The sequence below is a fragment of the Malaclemys terrapin genome, chromosome 4 (genome assembly GCF_027887155.1).
Source record: "Malaclemys terrapin pileata isolate rMalTer1 chromosome 4, rMalTer1.hap1, whole genome shotgun sequence".
Lineage (NCBI taxonomy): Eukaryota > Metazoa > Chordata > Testudines > Emydidae > Malaclemys > Malaclemys terrapin.
In genome coordinates this window covers 11,340,086-11,364,607 of record NC_071508.1, presented here as the reverse complement: position 1 = coordinate 11,364,607, position 24,522 = coordinate 11,340,086, and the positions used below count along the sequence as shown (strand labels likewise).

General features: G+C 42.6%; 2 protein-coding genes across 2 annotated transcripts; one reads left to right on the top strand and one right to left on the bottom strand.

Moving 5' to 3' along the window:
• Nucleotides 1–6,737: 6,737 nt before the first annotated feature.
• On the bottom strand, nt 6,738–15,050 carry WDR77 (WD repeat domain 77). The gene is made up of 10 exons (XM_054025774.1): nt 14,833–15,050; nt 13,713–13,898; nt 12,575–12,716; nt 12,437–12,486; nt 11,642–11,712; nt 10,672–10,726; nt 10,296–10,367; nt 10,065–10,173; nt 9,353–9,421; nt 6,738–8,919 (listed from the first exon to the last, which is right to left on the bottom strand). The coding sequence occupies exons 1-10, from the start codon at nt 14,945–14,947 to the stop codon at nt 8,760–8,762; spliced, it is 1,029 nt and encodes a 342-aa protein (XP_053881749.1). The 5' UTR covers nt 14,948–15,050; the 3' UTR covers nt 6,738–8,759.
• A 150-nt stretch (nt 15,051–15,200) lies between these two features.
• ATP5PB (ATP synthase peripheral stalk-membrane subunit b) lies at nt 15,201–24,142 on the top strand. Its single transcript, XM_054025777.1, has 7 exons — nt 15,201–15,312; nt 15,403–15,445; nt 17,542–17,687; nt 18,397–18,560; nt 19,947–20,072; nt 22,609–22,788; nt 23,808–24,142. Exons 1-7 carry the CDS (start codon nt 15,285–15,287, stop codon nt 23,877–23,879), a joined length of 759 nt encoding a protein of 252 aa, XP_053881752.1. The 5' UTR covers nt 15,201–15,284; the 3' UTR covers nt 23,880–24,142.
• The last annotated feature ends 380 nt before the right edge of the window (nt 24,143–24,522 follow it).

Here is a 24,522-nt window from a genome sequence, read left to right as displayed (position 1 = left end):
GCTGCACTGTGTCTGCTGTCTTCCAGTTCAAATATCTGTCTGAATTACAGTCAAACAAAGGTTATCCAAATGAGATGGGAGCCATGAAAGTAACTGTAGGTAAACAGGGGACTTGAGTCTCTCTCTCCCTATATATATATATATATATATATATATAAACACACACATGGGGATATCTCATTTTACATAACCAGCGTTTGGTGAGCTAATTTAGTTGGTAAAAGATACATAAACAAAACAAAAATCTAGTATGCATCAAAATAAACTCAATTAAAATGACTGTAAAAAATGTAAAAACATGTAGAACATTTTCTAGTTATGGACATCAAACAAAAAGCACTTTGAGACACTAGTCGTTTTTTATTTAAAGCACTTTTTATTTTCACTAATATGCAATACCTTTTTAGTTCACTGAAGCTTTTCCCATGTGGTGTGTGTGTATATGTAAAAGGTTTTTATTTTTGCTGTTGGACTCTTACCATTAAGTGAAAAACTTTGGCTTACACTATGCAATTTTTTAAAACAAGTTTTTTTGGGTATGAATGTCATGTTGTAAATTGATAGTAAGTGTACCATTATTTGTAATTCATTATACTAATGACTTAACTTCTGGCCTTATTCCACAGTTGTCCTATATAGTGCATATAAATTTAAGTATTCTGGACTTCTACTTTGCTACAAATACAATGAGAATGCAAATATGATGAGTGGAATGGCTGAAATTCAATTCCCCTAATACACATATGACACACAATTCCAAATAAGCTTACTCCAGGTGGTATGCAATAACTAACACATGAAATGCCAGTGTGGTGTTTAAAAATAAAATGAATGGGTACTGATGGAAGCAATAATTTTCTCTATATTGTAAGTTGTTGCCAAAAGTACTAGCGCTCCAATCCTGCAAATACTTAAGAACACAAGCAACTTTTATATTGTACCTAGTTCTTGTGGAAGTTTATGGGATTACATCTGTGAGTAAAGCAATGCACTTTTTTTCACCATTTTCAGTTTCACACAGGCATGATTTTGCTGCTTAATGTAACTTTTTGCAAACTAAGATTCTGGCATTGACCTCTAATAACCTGTGAATGCCAACTTTCCTGTCAAAACTGTTCAAAAACAAGCTTGGGAAATTGAAGCTTTGCTCATAAATGATCCATTTTCACTAAGGAATGGGCCTAGGTTGTTTTGGGTTTTGGTTTTTCCAAGCAAAACCCTGTAAAATTAGCCTGCTATTACGAAAACACAAAATCTGAAATATTGTTTTTTTAAACACATTTGAATTTTGTTGCTTGTATTTCACGCAGTCCCACTGGATACACCAATTTGTATTGCTGTTTTATGTAGTCTGGGAAGGTTTTACTTCCATCAAAAATTTGGTATATGATAAATTAAATAGTTACATTGTTCATATTGATAAAACAGATTAGTTTATTTTGTGGACTAGAAAAACAACTTCCATTTTAATTTAATACGGGCACCTACCCTTATAAATAGATGAAACAGTTTCTTGGAGAACAATAAGATGGTGTCTGTGGTGGTTAATTCAAGCCAGTGTTAATTCAAGTGGGTTTTTGTGTTCACTATTATAAATGTGGGTAGGGAGGGTAGTATGATTTATATTTTACTTCCTGAATGCCTGCTCCCTCTGAATTCAATGGCAAAACTCTGTAGACTACAAGGAGAGCTTCAGTTTGGTGCTTGGACTGGCTCCCAGTGGAGAGCTGCCACATTGCAAAAAATCACCATCCAAGTTATTGGCGGGGGGCAAAACCCAGATGGGCAATGAAGAGAGACTTTTAGGGAAGGACTCAGGTGCCTCCAGGTCAGGATGGAAGCACTTTAACAGGACAGCATGTGTAGTTTGCACTGTGCTGTAGATCAACACAGGACTTCATTTTAATTCCAGGGCTTTTAATTTGGCAATTTTCACCAGCTTTCTACATTCAATAATGGGGTTCAGTCTGTTTGCTTTTTTAAATATAAAATCACCCAGATGAATTAATGGTTATATATGTTCTACTTGGTCACTGTATATAAATCACGGATATAGATCGCTTCCAAAATGAATAAGTGGTTTATAGTCCATATTAACCTGATGTTTAAAACCTTCTAGTATTTTTAAACAATTTGCTTTAACTTTAATGAAAACTTGGTCACTCATTTATCAGAACTGTAGTTATTCCCAGCAAATGAGTATTTTACACATAAGCTACACTGGAGGTAGTATAACTGATTTTTTGCTTGTAAAATGTATAACAAGCTTTTATTTATAGACTGTATTAATGTCACACACTGTGCAATCTCTCTCTCTCATTAAATGTGTTTCACTTTTGTTTTTGCTTGAAAGGGCTGGGTTATGTTTGGTTGTCGAATTAAATAAAACCTTGTTTGACTTATTCGGTTATCCAAATGTTGTTTTAGAGACAATGTGCTCCCGATACATCTGGTGCAAAAGCATAATCTCCCTCAACTTTAAGATTTAAGGAGAAAAAAGGAGGGTGGTAGGGATTGCCCGTCTCCTGCCATTGGTAAAGGACAAAAGAGCCTTTCATTTCTAGGTAACTGAAATTCAGCCTCTCTGTATAATTACCACCATCTGTCTATGGATCAGTCCAGCTGACTGTCCATAACAAAACACCACTGCAGTTGGTACTGTCCTCTGTAGCAGGGGCACTAGAGAGTCCAAGGCCTGAATGGGTATAAACAGTGAACTGCCTTTGCCCTTCTATAGGCCCCCTCTCTAGTTCTGGCTAGGACATCTGGGCAGGGAAGCTTATTTATACTCTATACCACCCTTGTTCTATAGAATCATAGGACTCTAGTCTTTAGAGCTGTCAGTCCAGCTTCTTTCACTAGCATTGAAACTCACATATGCATTTGCAAGTCCTAACACGAGTGTCTTTTAAAATGGAAAATGCTTGCATTACTCACACTACAATGAGAAGAGAAAAGACTGAGGCTTGTTTTAAACATAGCCTCCCTCTTTCTTTCCACTCCTCCACATTAAATACACATTTGCATTTCTTTCATTCAGCTCTGGTTACAGACCTGGACTCTTTACTCGGGAAGTGCAGAATATTATATATAAAAAAAAAATCCTAAATGAATACTCAACTTGGGAGGCACACCAAAAACTAAGATCAGTGTGCGAATGAGTCTAATAGTGGAGACATCAATGAATCTAACTTTCCACAGCCCTTTTTACACAGGGCTTCTACATAAAGTGGGGTTTATGGTCCGTGCCCCTCCCCACCCCCCTTTTTTTAAACTGCTTCTAAGGCCCTGCCTATGTTAAGGAAGCTCACACACACACAGATGGCTGTAGCTGTAAACGCACTGGTGCAAATCCCTAAAGCAGATCCCATACACTGATGTAAAATGGAGTTTACACGGTTGCAGTTTACATCAGTCGGTTAACATCAGTGTGAATTTCCTGAGATCCCTTCAGCAGACTTACTTCAGATTATTGAAGTCTGTTGCTGTACAGAAAAATAATAGTTTTAAGCTTGTTCCCTTAAGTACAGTGTAGATAGCATATAGCTACCTCAGGCTGTTATTACTTAGTTCTTTGAGGTTCTCTTTGTTCTGTATTTGTACAGAATCTAGCACCATAGGGTCCTGGTCCATGAGTAGGGCTCCTAGATTGTATTACTATAAGAAAAGATGTCTGATTTAGAAGCTCAGACGCACAAGCTTTGTAAAACTGGTTGAAAGATGGATACTAATAGCCAATGACATCTTTGTGCAAAATGGGTTAATGGAATGTGAGCAGGGAAGAACTTGTTTGCTGCTCCCTTCATTTAGAAAGATATTTACTGAAGAAACACTCATTCAACATTTGGCAGAGAACTAACTGCAGAGGCAGAAGTACACATGAGTCAGAATAGAAACCAAAAGTCAAACCACCACCCTCCAAACAAAAAGGCTCATCCATAACTGAACCAGGTATGCTGGTCTCCAAAGCTATCAAGAACGGACCTACATGCCAGATTTCACTCCAGGGCCAAAAATACCAGCATCTCTGGAGATAAAGATTCCTGTTTAAATTATTAAAGTTAACAGCTGTATCAGTTAAAAACAAAACACAGTGGAAGCTCTCTGGCCGAGACCACTGTAGGCAGAGGGTGGGTGAACTTGCTTAACACAAGTCTCCTCTGACACACACTAAGCTCTTTCTTTACACAATCTATGCAGCCCACTACAGGTAAGTTAGTTCTTACACTAGCCTGGCATTCCAGGTCAGCTTTTTCAAGAGAGCTCATCTGCTATTAGAGCACCAAAATAAGTGACTGGATCTTCCCGGAGCTCAGCCTGCTGGCTCCAGAACGCTGCCAACACCATTCTTTCTAGGTGCCTAAACGGGAGCCGAATGCTCCATATAAAAAACTCGCCCTGTAGAAAAGGAACAGATGTAAATGGATAATTAAATTATTCATTCTTCCATTTTTTTTGGCAGGATCCACTGGTTCTCCAAAGGCAAACAGTGGTTTATAACAACTAAAACAGGGCTTACAGACTTAATTTAAGTTAGCTGGGGCCAGATTCTGCAGCTGCTATGCATACTGAACTCCCATTATCTTCAATGGGAACTAGGCACTAAACAGTTATTAGGGAGGCATTAGTCAAAACTCCAGATAAGGCAGTCAAGTTTTGCACTTAAAGCAGGGATTCAACCTCTTTTGTATGAGGAATAAACTCAATCCTTTCTAGAATTATACATTTACCCATTATGGACAAATGAATGTTCTGAGCACTAACATTTAAAAATGGGTCCTCTGCAGCTGACGTAAATTCAAGTAGCTGTAACTACAAAAAGCAAGATCAGAGTACAAAGGTGAGCATTAAATCACCTTGCACAGCTCCTGTCTTGACCTATATCCAGATCTGATAGCCGTGCTTTGGCAATACTTGCAAAATATTAGCATCAAGGGATATACAAGTGAATTGCCACACACACACACACACACACACACACCCTGCCAGTCCCCTAAATTACAGGGGCACAATGAGCAAGTTAGATAAAAAGCCATTTTAGAGATGACAAAAATACCATTATATGTTCCATCTGTTCCTAAATAATTTAGTTAAGCACCTATATAGCACTTAGCATTACCCAAAGCACTGTATAAACATACTTTGAATGAAACATACCTCTGTACATTTTAACACTATGCAACTGAGTTATCAACATAACTTATTGTTTCATATTCTATAGCACTAAGATTTCTGTTAACCAATTAAGTTACCAGTTCAGTTATCAATGAGCAGACACTCTATTGCATGCAACACATGCATCCCTAAGGCCACAGAATGTAATCTCCTGAGGGTGGAAAGTATGTATTCCTCCACCACCACAATGAGGCTTAGATTTTAATTGAGCCATTTAGATACTTCCACAGTATAAATAATAAAAAAATATGGGCTGAAAGATGAGATATTTCTATCCTCAAAGAAAGGGAGGGTTTATATTCAACTGTCAGAAATCGTAATATGAAAGCAGAGCAGTACTGGGTATAGAAGACTATGTACAACTTTGTTAAACTAGCTAGATAATGGCTTTTTCCAACTGCAATGTCTCATTTCCCATTATGCTGAAATATCCTGATGGAGAAGACCCTACCGGTTTAATGCATAATGATCCTGGCAGATACTCATTTACCTAAAAGAAACAGCTCAACTTTCAGAGAAACAAGATTCTTTCATGCTGCTCTCAACTATGAAATCAAAAGCTCCTCATTAGGTAACCCAATCAGAAATAGATAGCTGCTGCCCCCATGTGGTAGGAGGCAGGGAAGCTTAGCATTCAGAATAAACTATTAAAAAGTTTGAAGGGGAAGAGCAAAGCCTTTGTGCGCTACTGGCCCATTAACAGAAGCACTGAATACTGATCGGACAACATACAATTTTATAAAACCAGTACAGTCTTAGGGGTCTTCGGACACACACCCAGCCCCACTGAGCCTGAGCTCAGCATCACCCACCTTTTCAATGTGAGTAGTTTCACTTATGCCATGGGAGTTACAGACTCCATTAGTTTCAGCATTTGGTTTTAAAACATCCATGGATTTTGACATTTTGGAGATTAGTGTTCATGGGCAGAGAAACGTGATACTGAACAGCTGTGCCAATCCCGCTGCAAAATTTGAGAGCGGTCTTAAGTGGAAACTCATTAAAAAATACCATAGGATTATAGCAGCTTGTCATGGATTCTGGGCTGAGGGGAACTGGAGACAACAAATATATCTTCGCAGTAAAGAGAGTCTGCCTCACTTAAGGTTAAATTCACTCCTGTTCAGGAGGCCAGTAATGCATAAGGCCGTATGTTCGTCACTTTGCACAGGGATGAATTTTATCCTCCCTGAGGATAACTGACCTCCGTGGTAGCGTCCATGTTTTTACATCCTTTCCTGATTTAGGAGTACTTTGCTAGATCAGGCCTCTACCAAGAAAAAGGTTCTGCAATTCACATCCAGGACCAAAAGACAAATATATTGCAGGTCCCTCTATGCAAGTTATAGGCTTCAGGTTTACTCTTTGAAGCGAATGCAAGATAAATAATGCAAGTCTTTGAAGAAAGTGTCCCAGTGAATCTGTACCCATTTAGAAATTAAAACTATGATTTATTAAAAGCTGCCTTCCATTTTTCAAAGACATCCACCCATTTCACATGTAAACAGCACAAGACTTGTTTCCATTCTCACTAGTGTCACAGAGGTCCATGATAATAAGTACAAGGTTTTTTCTCTTCTTTTATTTTAAAATAGCTCTTAAGAAAGGTGTCTGCTTTTATAACTTTCACTTTTGAATACACTGCACTGAACCGGATCAGCATGTGTTCTCTGTGAAACATTTCACTATGTTGGAATTCACGAGAGCCAAGTTAGTTTTAAATGAACAAATGAAAAAAAAATACACAGGGAAACTTAATCTACCTGCCTGCAAATTAACTGTGGGCACTGCACAATTTGGGTCTGCTATGATATAATCTGTATAGGAGATCAGATGATGATAACATTATCCTTCATTTTGCTTTCTTGGCTCATACAGAACAGCATGTTACAGACTAAGAAGAAGGGAAGTGGCTTCCAATCAGGTACTTTCTGTCTATTTGCCTCATAATAGATGGCCTGTTTAAATTGTGGAGAGGAATAGGTAGGGGCAGGAACCATATGGTGAACAAAATATCCAAACAGCAGCTGGCAACACACGCAGCAGTGGAGTTTTTCAAAACCATACTGTAGTTTAAGGGAAACAGCCAGGTTTTAAAAACGTTATGCAATAAGTTACAAAAATACTAAAAGGACAAGCAAAGCCAATACTAGGAATTTGGGGCGTATGCCCCGCTCTCCAGCACAAAAAGCCACTTAACATAAGTAGTACAACAGAAGTCACCCTTTTATGAAAAGCTACCGGCAGCAGCTGGTTAGTGACTTTCAAAAGAGAAACAAGTAATTTGAGCTTTCCAAATCTTCACTCTGACTCCAAGCTGTAACAAGGGAGCTCTTCCCCTCAGCTTTCTTCATCTCTTCAATCCTTTAAGTGAAGTATCTGCAAAGCAAGGAAGCTGAAGTTTTGACCCTGGGAAAGCCCCAGTGGTAACTTGCTGTGGCTTCAGGGCTCCACTGAGGCCTGGCCTACACTGGGAGTGGGAAGAGGGGAAAATCGATCTAAGTTACACAACTTCAGCTATGTGAATAACGTAGCTCAAGTCGATGTATTTAGATCTACTTACCGCAGTGTCTTCACTGCGCTAAGTCAACGGCTGACACTCCCCTGTCGACTCCGCCTACGCTTCTCGCCCAGCTGGAGTACCGGAGTCTAAGGGGAGAGCGCTCGGTGGTTGATTTATCGCGTCTTCACTAGACGCGATAAATCGACCCCTGCTGGATTGATCGCTCCGGAGGGTGTAGACGTGCCCTTAGTGTCAAATATAATGCAGCCAACTAAACTACAAACATCTTTGACGCAGACACACATCCTGGAGAGCCCAGATCATAGTTCTCCCTAGATAATACTTCACCATGAAAGCACTCAAAGGCTGCACTGGACACTGTGGGAGCTGCGCTTGGCATTCCTGCTGAACAGCACAGATCTCCATCTTCTCTCTTATTGACTATCTGAACGTTCAGATGTCCATTCACAGGACAGAAGTACAGACTAGCAGATTCTGTGCCTGCGTATGGGATTCACACACTCAGAGGTAAGATAGAGCATCCCTAACTGCACCGGAGGTTGCATGAATGACAGTAATGGTGGAGCCTTTCTGTGCTATAAATATTGAACCAAGGTTTCCTGTTCATCTGTCAGGGTTAATTTACCTTGCTCTTAATCTCATTGTTCCATAATCCCAACTCAGGCAAGGCCCCCACAAGACTGCCAAACTTTTTAACTGGCAGGAGAATTCTATTCTGCTACTTCTGTAAGTGGTTTGATATGCCAAGAAGAATAAAAGCCAAACCCTTTATGGTTTTATTTATTTATTTTTACCTAATTGCCCACTTCCCTGCAATTCCTTGTGCCTGAAATCAGCATTCTCTGGTGCAACATGTTAAAGCTTTATCACAGGTGAATCTGGACTCTACATCAAGGGGCTGTTTTTGTAATTAGCTCGTGCCTAATGCAAAGTTGCTACAGGACCTGCCTTCTTGGTTGCAAGCCATAAGTTCTGAGACAGGCAATGGGCCATATACATCCCTGGTGCATAACATGTGGAGTTATACCGGGGATAAATCTGGACCAGTGAGTTTATAAAACTAGTCATGTACACTGTTGCTCCCAGCAGCTTCAGTAGTCTGTGTTGGAACTGTGTGATGTAAAACTTGATGGTCCCATCCAACTGTAGAGAGCAAGGCCTTGTTCAAGGGAGACCACGATAGGCCTCTCACAAAGTCTCGATGAGAGCGACTTCTGAAACTGGGAAAAGCAGAAGACATAAAATGGGATTAGACAGATAAAATATTTGAATGGCCCCACCGCGTTACTTTACATTACGAACTACTACTTAGCTGCATTGTCATTCCTGGAAAATCCCAACACTCACACAGCCAGGCAGTGTTCAGTAACTAAATCCTGCTGATTAATATGCTATAAGCTTCTTTATCATCTACCCCCTTCTTGATCCCCAAACAGGCGTTCAAGTTCAAAAAAGGCTCTAGTGTTGCTTTGTTATTTCCCCCAGCCAAGTCCATTCCTATAAATATGTGAGAGTGCATTTGATCCATTTCTGCAGTACTACAAAAAGAAAACAAAAAAAAACTGACCTCTTTTGCATATAAAACGCGCTTAACGATCATTTAATGACTAAAATTTCAAAATGCACCAAGTATTAATTGGAGTTAGTACTTACACCTCTGAAAGGCTAGAGTCAAGAACAGCTACCGAGCAGTCTTCACTAATTGAAGCCAGAAGGGGCGAACTGGAGGGTAAAAGAAAGACTGATGTTAAAACTACTATATATACCTGAAAGCTCGAAAGTAAACAACATATGCTTCTTAATGAAGTGAACAAAGACTACCAGGCAATATTATAACCCATATCTGCGCAAGTTTCTTTGACCAATAGTTTAATATTCTATGAATATCTTATAGATGTCAATCAGTATTAACAGGCAACATTCTGTTACTGCATAAAGGAAAAGAAATGAAGGTACAAGATGATTCAAAGTGGCTTAAGTGTTACTGACACGCACTTCCACATCACTCTGGAGTCAAATATACACTGCTAGCCCCATTCTTAGTGCAGAGCGGCATGAACATCTTTCCCCACGTGGTTCTTGGTTCAGAGGGTTTTTTCTTTTTTTTTTTTTTTAAAAGAACAGGACAGAATTGTTAAGGTGCAATATATACACAGAGATTTGGAAAGACAGTAGACAGAGCAGCAAGGTGAATGGACTTTACACATACATGGGACACCAATTCCTATGCACTTCAAATCAACTTTACACATTGCCTATTACAAAAGGCTGTGGCCAAGAGTACTTCCAATTGCTTTAGTTCTGAGAGCCAACAAGGTCTATCTATCAGCATCTAAACTGCCTCATTCCACCATAACATCAGTACCTGTGTGTAGAAAATGCAAACCCAGTGATGGTTTGGGAGTGCACAGCTGAACTTAGAGCGGAGTCTGGGTTCTTCGTGTCTACAAGAGCAACTGTCCCATTTTCATCACCTTTAAAAGAACAAAGGAGAACGGGATTATTAGGGAAAATCAAACAGAGAACACAAAGAGCATTCAGTCACAATGTGTAATCTGGATAATGACAATCAGTTAATAGTAAGATAGCTCCTTACCCAAAACAAATGTGTCACTTTGCTCTGGATGCCACATAACTGAGGTAGGGAGGTAAGCAGAGGCACTGCAAACTGTCAAGAAAGAAACTATGGTGAGTGTGACGAGAACTGTGAGCTCAGATATTCCCATGTTATTTTAGCACCCTCAGTTGCCAATTGGCTAAGATTTTTTTTTTTTTTTTTAAACTTGTTGTTGTACTTATGTGATGCTATTTTATGACTGGTTTCTTTGTGCTTTCATCCTAGCACTATCATTGGCTGAGATAAATTCTATGTGGTAGTAGAACAATACAAACTTAATGAATGAAACATTGCAAGTTTATCTCCTCCCCCTCTCCCCCAGAAAATTCCATGTATTGTATATCCACAGACTTACCAATTCGAGTAGCTGGTTTGGGGCATCTGGTATCCCACAGTAAAATTCTGTCATCCTATACATTCAAAGTTAATGGAGGGGAAAAAGAAAAACATTAAAAAAAAAACAAAAAAGAGAGAAGAGGTTTTATGAACTCTGTGCCTCCACATATCACATCAATGAATTAAGCTTTGGACTGGGAATCAGGAGTAGTAATCTCTGTTCTCCCATTCACTCTCTCCATGGGCTTAGATAATTCACTCTGTGCTTTTAGTTCCCCTTCTCTACAATGGGGACAGTCACACTTACCTACCACACCAGAGTGTTTGTATAGCATTTCAAAGGGTAAGTACTGCTGTGTAACTGCTAAGTAGTATCAGTTAGAGGCAATATTGTGTATTTGAATCACAATACTCCGATAACATACATAAATATTTTGATTCAGATGATTTCATATAAGAGAGTTTTCTTTCAAATTGTGACAACTGCTAAAAGCAGAGTTTATTATGTATATTTTCATAAATATATTTTGCAATTGTATAGTAATTTCCCATCCTTTAATTATAAGTCCATCTTTTCCCTCCCACACCCCAGGTTTAAGGTCGCTCTAAACTGAGATTATTTGTATCATGGTAGTTACATGAGTGTACACTCCCAGTATAGATGTAGTGCACCAATGCAGCCTACCCTGATTTCAGACCAGTGCAACCTCTGCATTACTTTGGTGCTGTGATCTGCAATAAGAGTTTAAACTGGGGTAGATATACCCTCAATACAGACTGAACCTTAACAAACCAACAGCATATTTCAATGTAGTCAATACAAATTATCATTGTAAGTTATGGACCAATGAATGTGCCAAACTGGAATGCTTCAAAATGTCAAAAAACACCTGCTACTTATTGAAAACGTAAATACATGTTTTAACTGCAGAGTTCACAGGCCAAATCAGATTTATACCATAGAGATCTGGAGACAGAGTTAGTTTTACCTCAGCACAGGACAGGAACACGGTATCCTTACCAGGACAAGAGGCCACACATGTCACTGGGCTGGAATGAGCTATCAAAAGAAAAAAAAGGATAAAGCTACTGAAAGGTTGGGAATGTGGATCAAGGCTGGATGCAACACCTAGCCAAAGAGGGGCACTGGGTGGCTCACTTGCACTGCCTCTACCTGGGCTGTGGCTAGGAGGGATGTTACACCACCATCTTCCATCAGCTCTAAATTCACAAAAACTTGCATTAGAAAGTAATAAATATAAAATTCTAGGGGAGAAATATTTTCAGCCCAGCACAATTACCATACAATGGATCCACCGAGAGGGGAGAGGAGAACTGTCACTTGTCAGTATGACGTTTGGAGGAAGAAATGAGAGCGAGGGAAATGACTCACATCCCTGGAAAGATGTGGGCTAGAAAAATTCTAGGAAGCCTACAAACCTCCTACGGATAATCCCACAAAACAGACAACTTTATAAATTGTGTTAAATCATGAACACTGTCCACCTGAAATATATTGTACTGTCATTTTTGCTTGAAAGCTGAGCATCATGCATTATAATCAGGATAAATACAATTGGGGTTAGTGGCAAGAAATCCAAAGTGAATAATCTTGGGTCAAAGATTATGGTGTGGTCACCAGCCAGGATGCTGCATATATCAGCTCTGCAGAGCAGTGTGTGTTTTATTAGATCGGGAACAGCTGGATTTGAAGTCCAGACTCCCAAAGCAGCTCCTAGAAGTGAATAGGAGAAGCAAAATCCGTAAGTCAATTTGGCACTCACCTCTGTAAGAGTGCAGCACTGTTTGCTGTGGGATGTCCCAAACCTTCACGCTACAAGTAAGAACACAACCAGTTAGGAAGAGCGAGGGATGATTCACTCAAATCAAGAGAGAGAAGCAGGAATGCAAAGGAAACTAACCAGAAGTCTTTGCTGCCACTAACCGCCTGAGTGGCGTTAGTGAAAACGCTCACTGTTGTCACAATGTCGTCATGCTCATATTTACAAAACTTGTTCACTATTAGAGTTTCGTTCTCATCCAACTCCCAGAGCTCCACAGCACCTAAAGGAAAACGGGGAAAGCCAACCATTTTACCGAGAGGGTTCAACCAAGAAACAATACAAAAGCCTGGGGGAGAAGATGCTCTCTTCCCAAGAGGACTCATTACCCAGAAGGGCCCTGCGGCAAACTAGATGGGATCTAAATGGAAATACCCCCATAGACAAATCAATTAACAGAGACAAAGTGCAAGAAAGTTTTCAAAAATGCCACCATGATCGTATTAAGAATATTAGGTAGCATTTACACGGTGGTCTTTATTTTCAAAGCACATTACAACACATGCAATCAAAAACCTTAACAATGCTTCAATATTATGGAGATGAGCGTCACAGAAAACCCTAAATTACAGAATCTGGAACATCCCTCTGAGATAAATTATTATTACTACTCATGGCACTTAGGAGCCCCAGGCATGGCCCAGGACCCCACAGTGCTAGGTGCTGTACAAACAGAACAAACAAGACAGTCCCTATTGTTATTCTTATTTTACAGATGGGAATACTGGCACAGAGCGGTGACATGGCTTGTCCATGGATTTACAGTTGGGCCAGGAACATGTTTCAGGCGTCTTAATTCCAAATCTGTGCTCAGGCATTGTTTACAAAGGTTCAGAATTGTCATGGTCTCAGCTAAGAGCCCAGGGTGAGGGGCTGGAATCCAGCAATACATCTGATTTTGCATTGTAGGTCTGTACACATAAGTCTGTTTTTTACATGTTCCCCTGCCATTTCAAACAGGAGCAAATTGTTGTTGACCAATCTGCATGCCCACAATGTTTGCTTAAAAAAAAAAAAAAATTATGAAAAGTTTTTAATCCCACAAACACCCCACTTCTGTTCAATACAGACCACTGAGCTGGTCCCCTTCATGTTGTCCACTTCCTTCCACGTGGCATCCCAGACAACTCCCTTGAGCTGCAGGAGACCAACTACTGATCATGCTCACACATTACAGACAAACTTCAGAGCTACAAAAATTCAATCCATTTTAATTTACCAGAATCTGAGGCCACTAGTATTCCTTTATCCGCTACCCATTTCAGATCCGCTACGCCTGCTTCCGTCTGAACCCCAGCAGAGCAAAAGCCTTCATTAGGGGCCCGTTCTGGATCCTTAAATACCCAAATGGAACCCACCCAGCAACGTCCACTCAAGCTAGAAGCACCCAGGAGAAGAGCTCCATCTGGAAAAGAGATAAAAAGAAGAGAGAGAGTTAAATCCCACAATTCCTGATATACTGAGCCTATACGTAAAGCACAATACAGAACTCAGGTTATCTAGGTTAACATAACTAAAGCATCATCTTGGCCGATAAAAGTTTTGGTTTGACTTAGCTAACACATGCTAAATAAGGGCTTATCTACACTTAAAATGCTACAGTGCTGCAGATGCACCGTGTCACCGAAGACACTACCTACACCAACAGGAGAGTTTCTCCCATTAGCGTAGGTACTCCAGCTTCCAGAGAAGGGGTAGCTAGGTCAATGGGAGAAGTCTCCCATTGAACTAGTACTAGCTACACTAGGGGATAGGTCACTTTAACCGTGTCACTCAGGAGTGTAGATTTTTCTATTCCATTTCTAAATTCTGTGGGGGTATGAATGGTGTCCTTGAAACCTGCACTGAATGAACAGATGTTGGGGGGATGGGGTAGCAATGCCCAGTGGTTGCACTGTAGGCAGGTGTGAGAAAACTGTAGAGCCCTGCAAGGTCCCAAGAGAGGCACAGGGATAGACAACCCAGGGGCTCTCTCTCTGGGGGTGAGACTGTTCAGAAGCTCACTCTCAGGAGGGTAACACTTGGCTGCAGTGTATCCCAGGAGGTGGCATGGGGAGCATCACTGGGCAGTAGCTGTGATGCACTGTCCCCCCACCAGGGACGGATGATGTTCGGGATCCCCCAGAACGCAGTGCTTGGGATCACCCGGGGAAGTTCACGTGGGCCTGGGACAGGACGTGCACGGGCCACAGGGTGGTCAGGGCTGGGGAGCAGAGTGGGGTTCAGGCTCAGGACAGAAGAGGTGCCCCGGGGGCACAGCGTGGGACAATGCTCCAGGGGCGCAGGGCAGGGTGCATGGGAAGGACGTGCCCTGGGGGGGGCAGGGGTCGCTGGGGTACCTGGGCGGTAGTGGGCCCCGTCCAGGTGGCGCTCCATGCAGGCGGGCGCGTTGGGCGGGATGTTCCACTCGGGGTCGCCCGAGGCCCCCCCGTCGGGCTGCTCCGGCTCTTGCATGGCGGCGGCGGCGGCGCGCGACTCCCAGCCCCGCGGCACGAGCAGACGGACAGCGGCAGCCTCCACGTGCTGCTCCCGGGACACCCCGACTGGGCCACGCCCCCTGCCGGCGCCCCGGCGCTCCTCTCGCGAGATTCCCCAGAACCCCCGCCCTCCGCCCTATCACGGGAGATTACGATTCTTCTCGCGACACGGTTACCGCTCCCGCCCCCACCGCTCGCGAGATGTGGGGCGTTCCTAAGCTCCTCTCGCGAGGCTGCCTTCGCCGCCGCCATCTTGCTACCGCCGCCGCCGGGGTCACCGGGACGGAGAGGGCCGCGCCGCAGCTCTGCCGACGATGCTGTCCCGCCTGGGCCTGCGCGCCGGTGAGTGGGGCCCGTCCCCGGGGGGGGGGCGCGGGGGGAGCCGGGGGGCGGGCGCGGGGCCTGCACTGATCGCTCTGTGTCCTCCCGCAGCTCCGGCGGCGCTGAAGAGCCTGGCTCCCTCCCTCTCCGTGGGGTAAGTGCGGCCCGGGCGAGGCGCCGGGGCTCTGGCCCTGCCTCGGGCGGGGGAGGGGGGGGTCAGGACTCCTGGGTTCTCTTTCTCCTGGGGGGGTGGAGGGGAGAGGTCAGGACTCCTGGGTTCTCTTTCTCCTCGGGGGGGGGGGGAGGGGAGAGGTCAGGACTCCTGGGTTCTTTTTCTCCTGGGGGGGGGGAGGGGAGAGGTCAGGACTCCTGGGTTCTTTTTCTCCTGGGGGGGGGGAGGGGAGAGGTCAGGACTCCTGGGTTCTTTTTCTCCTGGGGGGGGGGAGGGGAGAGGTCAGGACTCCTGGGTTCTTTTTCTCCTGGGGGGGGGGGGGAGGGGAGAGGTCAGGACTCCTGGGTTCTTTTTCTCCTGGGGGGGGGGGGAGGGGAGAGGTCAGGACTCCTGGGTTCTTTTTCTCCTGGGGGGGGGGGGAGGGGAGAGGTCAGGACTCCTGGGTTCTTTTTCTCCTGGGGGGGGGGGGAGGGGAGAGGTCAGGACTCCTGGGTTCTTTTTCTCCTGGGGGGGGGGGGAGGGGAGAGGTCAGGACTCCTGGGTTCTTTTTCTCCTGGGGGGGGGGGAGGGGAGAGGTCAGGACTCCTGGGTTCTTTTTCTCCTGGGGGGGGGGGGAGGGGAGAGGTCAGGACTCCTGGGTTCTTTTTCTCCTGGGGGGGGGGGAGGGGAGAGGTCAGGACTCCTGGGTTCTTTTTCTCCTGGGGGGGGGGAGGGGAGAGGTCAGGACTCCTGGGTTCTTTTTCTCCTCGGGGGGGGGAGGGGAGAGGTCAGGACTCCTGGGTTCTTTTTCTCCTCGGGGGGGGGGAGGGGAGAGGTCAGGACTCCTGGGTTCTTTTTCTCCTGGGGGGGGGGGGGAGAGGTCAGGACTCCTGGGTTCTTTTTCTCCTCGGGGGGGGGGGAGGGGAGAGGTCAGGACTCCTGGGTTCTTTTTCTCGAGGGGTCTAGTGGGGAGAAGGGGGGCTAGGAATTAAGACTCTCGGGGCCCGTTCCTGGGGCTGGGGGTTAGAGTTGCTGGCTGCTGCTTAGAAATGACCTACCTCGGCATGGAGCTAAAGTCGCTTCTGTGAATCCTGCTTTAGGTTAGGTGAAGCATTTGCTGAAGCACTGAGGTTGTGCTGGTTTAACTCCTATGCCAGCTTAATTCAACACAATAGTGTATACACTCATTGATCTGTTTACTGGAGTGGTGATGATGATGTCTAGTTTTTATATCGCACTTTTTGTGAGTAGATCTCCAGGCCCTTTATAGAGGGGGTAATTTCCAAACTGGTTATGTTGGTTTAGCTAGCTTCTGTCTATTATAGGTACCAGCAAATACAATATCAAAAGGCTTATTTCAGCTCAAACCTATCAACAAAGTTAGACCAGTTTAAATTGGTATAAAATAACACATTTAGCTTGAATGGTGCAACTTTGTGTGTTAATCAGGCCTTAATATTTTGAACTACCTTCTGGCAGCTATGTGAGTGCTATTATCCGCCCTGCTATGGCAACACTCAGGTAGCTTCTAATCAAACTTTTTAATATGATCAGGATTCTGGAGGTTGGGATGCTTGAGTTTGTTGGACCATGAGCACGTCACCTAATTTTTCAGTCTATTTACCTGTTAAATTGTGGTAATAGGATTTGCTTCCTTTATGCATGTGTAAGACTAATTTTTTGTTAAGCATCTTGAAATCTTTCAGTAGAAAATTAAAGGAATGAAAAGTGTTCTTGTAGAAGTATAGATTTACTACAATTTCTCATTTAAGAAGCCTCTGCTGTGAATCTTGAGACAAGATCGTGAAGGTTTTTTTTCCCCCTCCATATACCTGCAACCTCCATGTGTGCCCATTTGCTTATGTGAAACTGGGTAAAATCTACCCAATCTAGGCAAATAAATAGATGTTTACCAAGGGTAAGTTTGTATGTGCGTTAACCAAAGTCTATTTTGAATGTTTGGTATACAGTTTTGACTTCTGTATAACTGAAAAGATTTTGGGGCCCGCATATAAGAACAAGTGTCCTAACTTCATTTGAGACTTTTTTTTTTTTTGCGAGGGAATACACTTCTCAGAAAATCTCTTTTTTACTCATAGTGTTTTGCATGCGTCTAGACCATTTCACACTGGTCAGCACTGCTTGGTTCCTTTACCACCTCTCCCTGAGAAAGGAGGGCAAGTTCGTCATGGGTTGATCCCAGAGGAATTTTTCCAATTCCTGTATCCTAAAACAGGAGTCACAGGTTAGTATGTTGTACCTTTGTGGGTTTCATTTTGATTATTGGTGCTGCACACCTGCTATGGCCATCAAGTAAGGCAAAGTGTCTGAAAAGTTTAGGTTTTACTGGTGTGAGTAACTTGACATTGATGTGGATGATGAATTTGCTTTTGTGGTGGGAAAGAACACACACTGTTTAGGATATTGCACTAATTATGGGCTTGGTCCTGTATGGAAATAAGTTTCCCTCTGAAATACTGAGAACCTTCAACTCTTTTGAAGTTTGGGAAGCAAATGGGGGAGTTGATCAGAGGGCACCTTACAGACTTTAGCTTTCGGTAAAGGATAAGTCCTAAGTGTGTGTGATGGGCCTGATTAGCAGAAAAGTTTTTGCAGCTCCTGGCTCCCAGTAACCTCTAAACATGGAGGTTAATGCCCCATGCTGAGAGGGCAGCAGAGGCTACAGATAACATATTAGGAATTCCATGGTTACTTTTTGGTGATGGAAGTCTTCATATAGCAGTATATCTCTGGGAAGGGTGTAAGATGGAGTTTCCTCTATCTGGTTCTTCTACCTGAGTCATCCTTTTTTTGGAGAGGAGTGACAAGTCCCTCAATATTCCTATGCAACTTAAAAAAATTAAAATGCCTAGCTCTGCTTTCAGCCAACTGAACTTGGAATGGGTCTGTTTCCAAGTAATGTATTTAAAACAGTATCCTTTTATCTATTTTAGGGCCCTATATGCTGGGGACTGGGCTACTGTTCTACTTGCTCTCCAAGGAAATCTATATAATCAACCATGAAACAGTTGCAGGTGCCTGCATGGTGGGAGTCATCATCTATATAGTTAAAAAATATGGGGGTGATGTAGCAGCTTTTGCTGATAAGCTCAATGAGGTAAGAGGGGGAAAAAAAAGAACATAATCTAACTTGACACTGACTCTCAATGCAACAATTCCAGGTGTTCAGTTGCGTGTGGTTTAAAAAAAAATCACCAGTTCTTCTTCTAATAGTGAAGAAAAGTAATGGCTTTTTTTAATGATTGTTCTCTTTGTACAGTGCTGAAAGCCTACATGACACTTTACACTGGGTGATCTCTGCCAAATAAATCTTACAGGGTAGGCAACTTAATCTAAATTCATGGGCACGTTCGATGTAGAATTGGGTACAGTAGTGACTGTCTCGCAACTGAGTGTTCTTGCATTTTGGCTGATAGCCTACTAATCCTGAAGAAATAAATGAAACTCATCAGAACAGTACTTCCAGACCCTATTGGCTAAGGGAGCCAGAACTTGACTCTGTCATGCATGTTAAGAAGCCACCTGTTTGCAAAATGCTTATTTTATGGTATTTTGTCAGGGGTGTCAATCTAAAATTAAAGGGGCTGAGGGCAAAGTATGCATTTATAGTTGGTGTCATGAATCAATATCCATATATGTAGAATTTTAGTAAAATTTTTCAAAAGCATCTTAAGTCCCATTTTCAGCAGTGACTTGAATGCTTGGGGAGCATAAGCCTCTGACTTTCAACCTTCGCTGCTTTTTAGTTGGTGGGGTTTTTTTAGAAATAACTAAACCATGTAGGTGCATTGTGAGCCAGTGCATTGCAGTCTTTATTGCATCTACTTCAGAATGAAATGGAGTTTAGTCTGGAAGTTAGAGACCTCGTTGACTCATTCTTCATATTTTGGGGGCCTGCCATTTTATTTCTGTACTCTTACATGTGTTCCTTGGTTCTTTTCTGCAAAGGCCTTTTCTATGCTAGAAAAGGGTTGCTGGTATAACTATAGTTTCTTTCTAGTCTTGGCCTAAGTAACTCATACTGTACACCTGAGTTATACTGGTATAGGAATGCTTTTGTTGATGTAGCTTATTTCAGTTGGGTAACCTGGTATAAGCTCTACTAGTAAAAACGTCTTTGCCAGAATAAGCTACGTCTGCTCTAGGATTGTTTGCAGGTATAACTGTACTGGTAAACCTTTTCCAGTATACACAAGGCCTTATCAGAAAAATGCTTGCCTTGTGGCTTATATTGGGTCCCTGAGTGAAATAAGTTATACTGACAGAAACTCATCTGTGCTGGTAAAACTGCATTTATGGATATTTTAAGTGTAGACCAGGCTTAAGCTTTAAACATGGGAACTTCAGTGGCAATTACTGTTCACCTTCAGACCTGATAAGTTACAGTTTAAGGAGATGATGCCATTTTGAACAATCAGATCAGCAGTTGATCTTTCTCTTCCTTATGTTTTAGTCTGGATTTTAAAGTTCCTTCTTATTTCAGGAGAAAGTTGCCAAAGCTTTAGCTGTGAAAAATGATTCAATCAACCACTTGGAGTCAATGATTGAACAGGAAAAGAAGGAGCAATGGAGGGTTGAAGGCCGCAATTATCTCTTTGATGCCAAGCGGGTACGTTATTACAAATATAACTTTACAAATATCTTTTTACATAGTTACGTAGCCCTCATAACCACAGACCCTGACTGTCTCTATGTACTTAACAAGCAGCAAACGTTGACTATGTGTACATTAGGTGTGGCAGGTCACATAGGCAACTAAAGTTGTATGACATTTCCCATTATAAGACCCTATTTTCAGTTGCATGTAACTTTACCAGAATTATTCAGGCTTTAATTTTTCCATCTTGGGTATCTGCCCCAGGCTTTTTAAATTTTTTTAATCTTTCTCGAAAATGGTTCGTTTCTGGAAAACGAAGCTAGGGAAAAATACATGGTTAAAACATTCTGGCGACCTTTCATTTGGGAAGTTCTAGAACCTGCAAGTTATGGAGCAGAGACTTGAAATTTGGCAGTGGGAGGCCTCTGTGTTGATGTTCCTTTTGCAGTTTGTGAACCATCCCAAATTTGGCCAAATTGTAATCCTCTGAAAGATCACAGTTCACACACGATCAACAGAGATTCCTTAGAGTTTAGCTGCTAAATTTCTCAGACTTCATCCATGCTGCAGGATAGGGCTAAGCAGGACTTTCCTGGCAATTGCAGCTTTGGGCTGCTGCGGAAGTGTTTGGTCTGAGCACCTGAACTGAGAGCAGGGAGACTATCTTGTGCTGTCCTGGGCCCAGGCAGCATGGAGGAGGAAGCTGCCTAATTTGAATGCAGAAGGGACAAGAGCCAGACCTGCATGGGTGTAGATTGGGATTGTGGAAGAAAACAAGTCCTTACTCTGTGTTTGTTAGCAACAAGTCAGAGACAGTTTCTTACGAGCAATTGCAAGGGAAGACTTCAGTTGGACAGGGGGTCCCCCCTGACCTTAGGCAGATCTTCCCCCTACAAGCAATAGAAGACAAGTATTTATACCTTCCTGTTACATGCATCAACGGCCAATGGTTATCCTTTGTATAAACAAACTCCCTCCAGACTTTACCTTATCTTAAGGTTTCTGCTTAAATCAGCATTCTTTCCTTTTTAACTAAAAGTGAGATGAGAAACAGCATTTCTTAAAACTCTCGCGTGGGTAGGTTTAGGGCTACCTTTCACTTTATCCTTAAATTGACTAAAACATTTACCCTGCTTTTAATTCTGCTTCCACAGGATGGAGTTTTGGTTGGGTAAGAGGGGGAGTGGTGACAGATCAAGTGAAGTGCTTGAGCACAGGGGGATGACTAGGACAAGAAGCTGGGGGGAATGGGATACTGAAATGGGATGAGGAACATAGGGAAGGAGAGAGGGATGAGGGGCTGAGGGCCAGGGAATGAACTGGAACTGTCTGGACAAGGAGAATGGGCTAAGAAGCCTGAAGAGTGGGGAATGGGACAAAGATTCTGGGGGGTAAAGAAGAGAGATGAGTGGGACAGGGATGGGTTAGGAGATGTCGCAGAGGGGCAGGGAACGGTCTGTCATCTCCTTTCCAAATATTTGTGAAACCCACTGGCAAAGTGTTTCATCCTCCTAGTCCTGGTCCACCTAAAGAGTGCCACCTACTGCTGTAGCTACCACTCCCGAAGCTCCAGTGGCAGAGGTCTGTATTGTGGATCTAAAGGCTCCAACCCTGCTAATAACCCATGTGGGTGTTGATGTGACATTTTTTCCATTTTTTTTTAAAGCTAGAAAATTACACGGTCTATTTTAAAAGAACATTATGGTGAGAGCTCCTGTGTAGAGCTGCATTATGCTAGATTTTTGCCATTTATTTATTTTCAGTATAAAGACCTTCTCAGTTGAAAAGCCTAAAAATGCTGCCCATTTTTTAAAATACCATATCCACTTAACTAATGCTACCTATATTTAAATAGGGTGACTCTCGCTTTTGACAGGCTCTATAGTCTTAACATATAATATAGAATTGGGATTCTAGGGTTCAGTTCCTGTCTCTGAGACCTTGGGAAGTCATTTAACTTCTCTGTGCCTCCATCTGTGAATGAACACATAGCCAATTTTTGTAAAATACTCTAGGTTCCTTTGAAAAGCAACATGTGAGTTAGTGGTCGAGGGACATCTACCTAGAACACATCACTGGACATTGGCAATACCAGGGAGGGATAAGCTGGAATGCCAATGAGAAGCGCGGTCGGGAAAGTAACTTAAATACTTTCCGGATGGATTGTATTTTCTAATGGACAACCTACCCTAAATTCTCAACTACTGAGGGATAATTTTCACTCGTTGATGTATTTGCTTTCCACAACCAACTCTGTGTATAACTTTTCAGGATTGATGTATCTGAATACTAGGATGCTAATATCTAAACTGTATTAAATGTATTCATCTAAATTTGGATTATTGCTGATGTATCTTATGACTTTTAAAACACACTTTGTATCTGTGGGTAATCTAAAAACTATACCCAGATGTACAGACACTTTTCTTAACCTGTGTAGTATTATATAATTTTTTAACATTAGCTTTAATAAAAATCTTAAATCTGAAATATAAGATGGTCAGAAAAGTCAGAATGGAAAACTGAAATGCATCTTTTCTCTAACTAGAATAACGTTGCTATGCTGCTAGAGACTAACTACCGAGAAAGACTGCTCACCGTATACAATGAAGTGAAGAAGCGGCTAGACTATCAAATTGCTGTACAGCAACTGACACGTCGTAAGGAACAAGATCACATGATCAACTGGATAGAGAAAAACGTCGTCCAGAGCCTCACTGCTCAACAGGTACTTTAAGCTTCTGAGCTTCTAGCAGTTCACTGTGCCTCCCATGTCCTAATACAGAATACCGTTTTTCTCAGCTGCCTGACATCTTTGGCCAAACATGACTAGTACTTCTTTGTCTAACTCTTCTCTGGCTGGCTTCCAGAGCACCCAAGGCACATTCTTACTTTTTTGAGCAAAACCAATGGGATCTGTGTGTTGTGGTGTGTGTGTGTGTGGTGTGGTTTTTTTGTTTTTGTTTTGTTTTCCAGAAATGCTGAGCACTTGCAGCATTTCCTGGTTTTGTTTGGTTTGCTGATTGCTTCTGAAAATCAGGCCCAGTAACTCCAATTGAGAGAATACTTTCCTGCACAATAGAAGGCTTGTGGGTGGGAGGTGTGCCCAGGAGGCTGGGGTACTTCCTTGCAGCATCCCTTGATGTAAAGCATGGATGGTTAAATGTGGATTTTTAAGATGACTGATGGGACTAGAGCACCTGCACATTTCCCTTCCTTGGTACCTCACAGGGCTAAAGACGCTTCAGTGGACTGTCTCCACACTGGGAGGTGAAGAAAATGGGTAGACCTAGATATGGAGTTGAAGTGCACTAGATGGGGAGTTCATTTACATAACTCTGTCATCTCTCCTCGGTCAGTTCTACCTGCACTTTGGAGGATCCACTCACTCTTCCCAAAGCTTATTGTTCCTCAAGATAGGTTGGCCTGACACTTGCCAACATCCTGCAGTCCCCTGTGAATTGTGCAGGCTGACTTTTTGTAGGATCAGATTTTAATCATCTAGATTGTTCAAGCATTAGCAAACGACATAGCCCAATATTTGGATTTCCATCTCCATGACTTTCTTAGATGGTTTTGCAAATTATTAATCGTGCATGAGTTGGAACTAGATCCTTTCTGTACCTGGCTTCAATTTTTACCCAGCAAAATCTGAATATGGTTGGTGTGCACACATTGTTCATGCAAATGATTCTCTTCCCTGAGTTGTTTCAAGGCCTGTGAAAGTCTATCCATTTCCTTTTGCAGGAGAAGGAGAGTATTGCCAAGTGCATCTCCGATTTGAAGATGTTATCGAAGAGCACACGGGTGGCAGTATAATTGCACAACATTGAATTCCAGTCAGCTCTGCGTTGCTTCTGTGATCTGCTGTTGGAAACTGTACAACTGTAACTCTAAATTAAAATAAGTTCTGTACTCTCCCTGTCTGATTAGTAGCACTGAACTAGCAGCAGTCCCAGACTATGGTTATAGCAGTTAATTCTGACATGTGAACAGGGACCTATGTACTTGTTCCAGTTTTTTATGCAGAAATTAGGGTTCTGCAGATGAATAAAAACAATTCTTCCTTTGTTAAAGCCAAACAGTTCATGTTTCTTTGTGACTGGCTTTGCCACTGACTCACTGTGTGTCTAGGCAAGTGACTGCTTTTGCCTGTGCCTCAGTTTTCTTCTCTGTAAAATAAGTATATGGGGAACGGGGAGAGTGAGGCATGATTCATACTTGTAAAGCACTTTGATATCCTTGAGTAATATGAAAAAACAGTGTTTACACTAGATATACATTTGGGTTATGGCCTAACAATTACACGGACAGCCATGGCTTATTTGTTCCTAGGTGGGGAGAGGGAAGGAGAGAGGCAGTATGAAGAGTGTGGGGAGAGCATAGGAAGGTAGTTTCCCCCCCCCCCTCCCCAGTTCTATATTTCTCACCCTCTGTGCTTACTTTTGGGAAAACACATTAG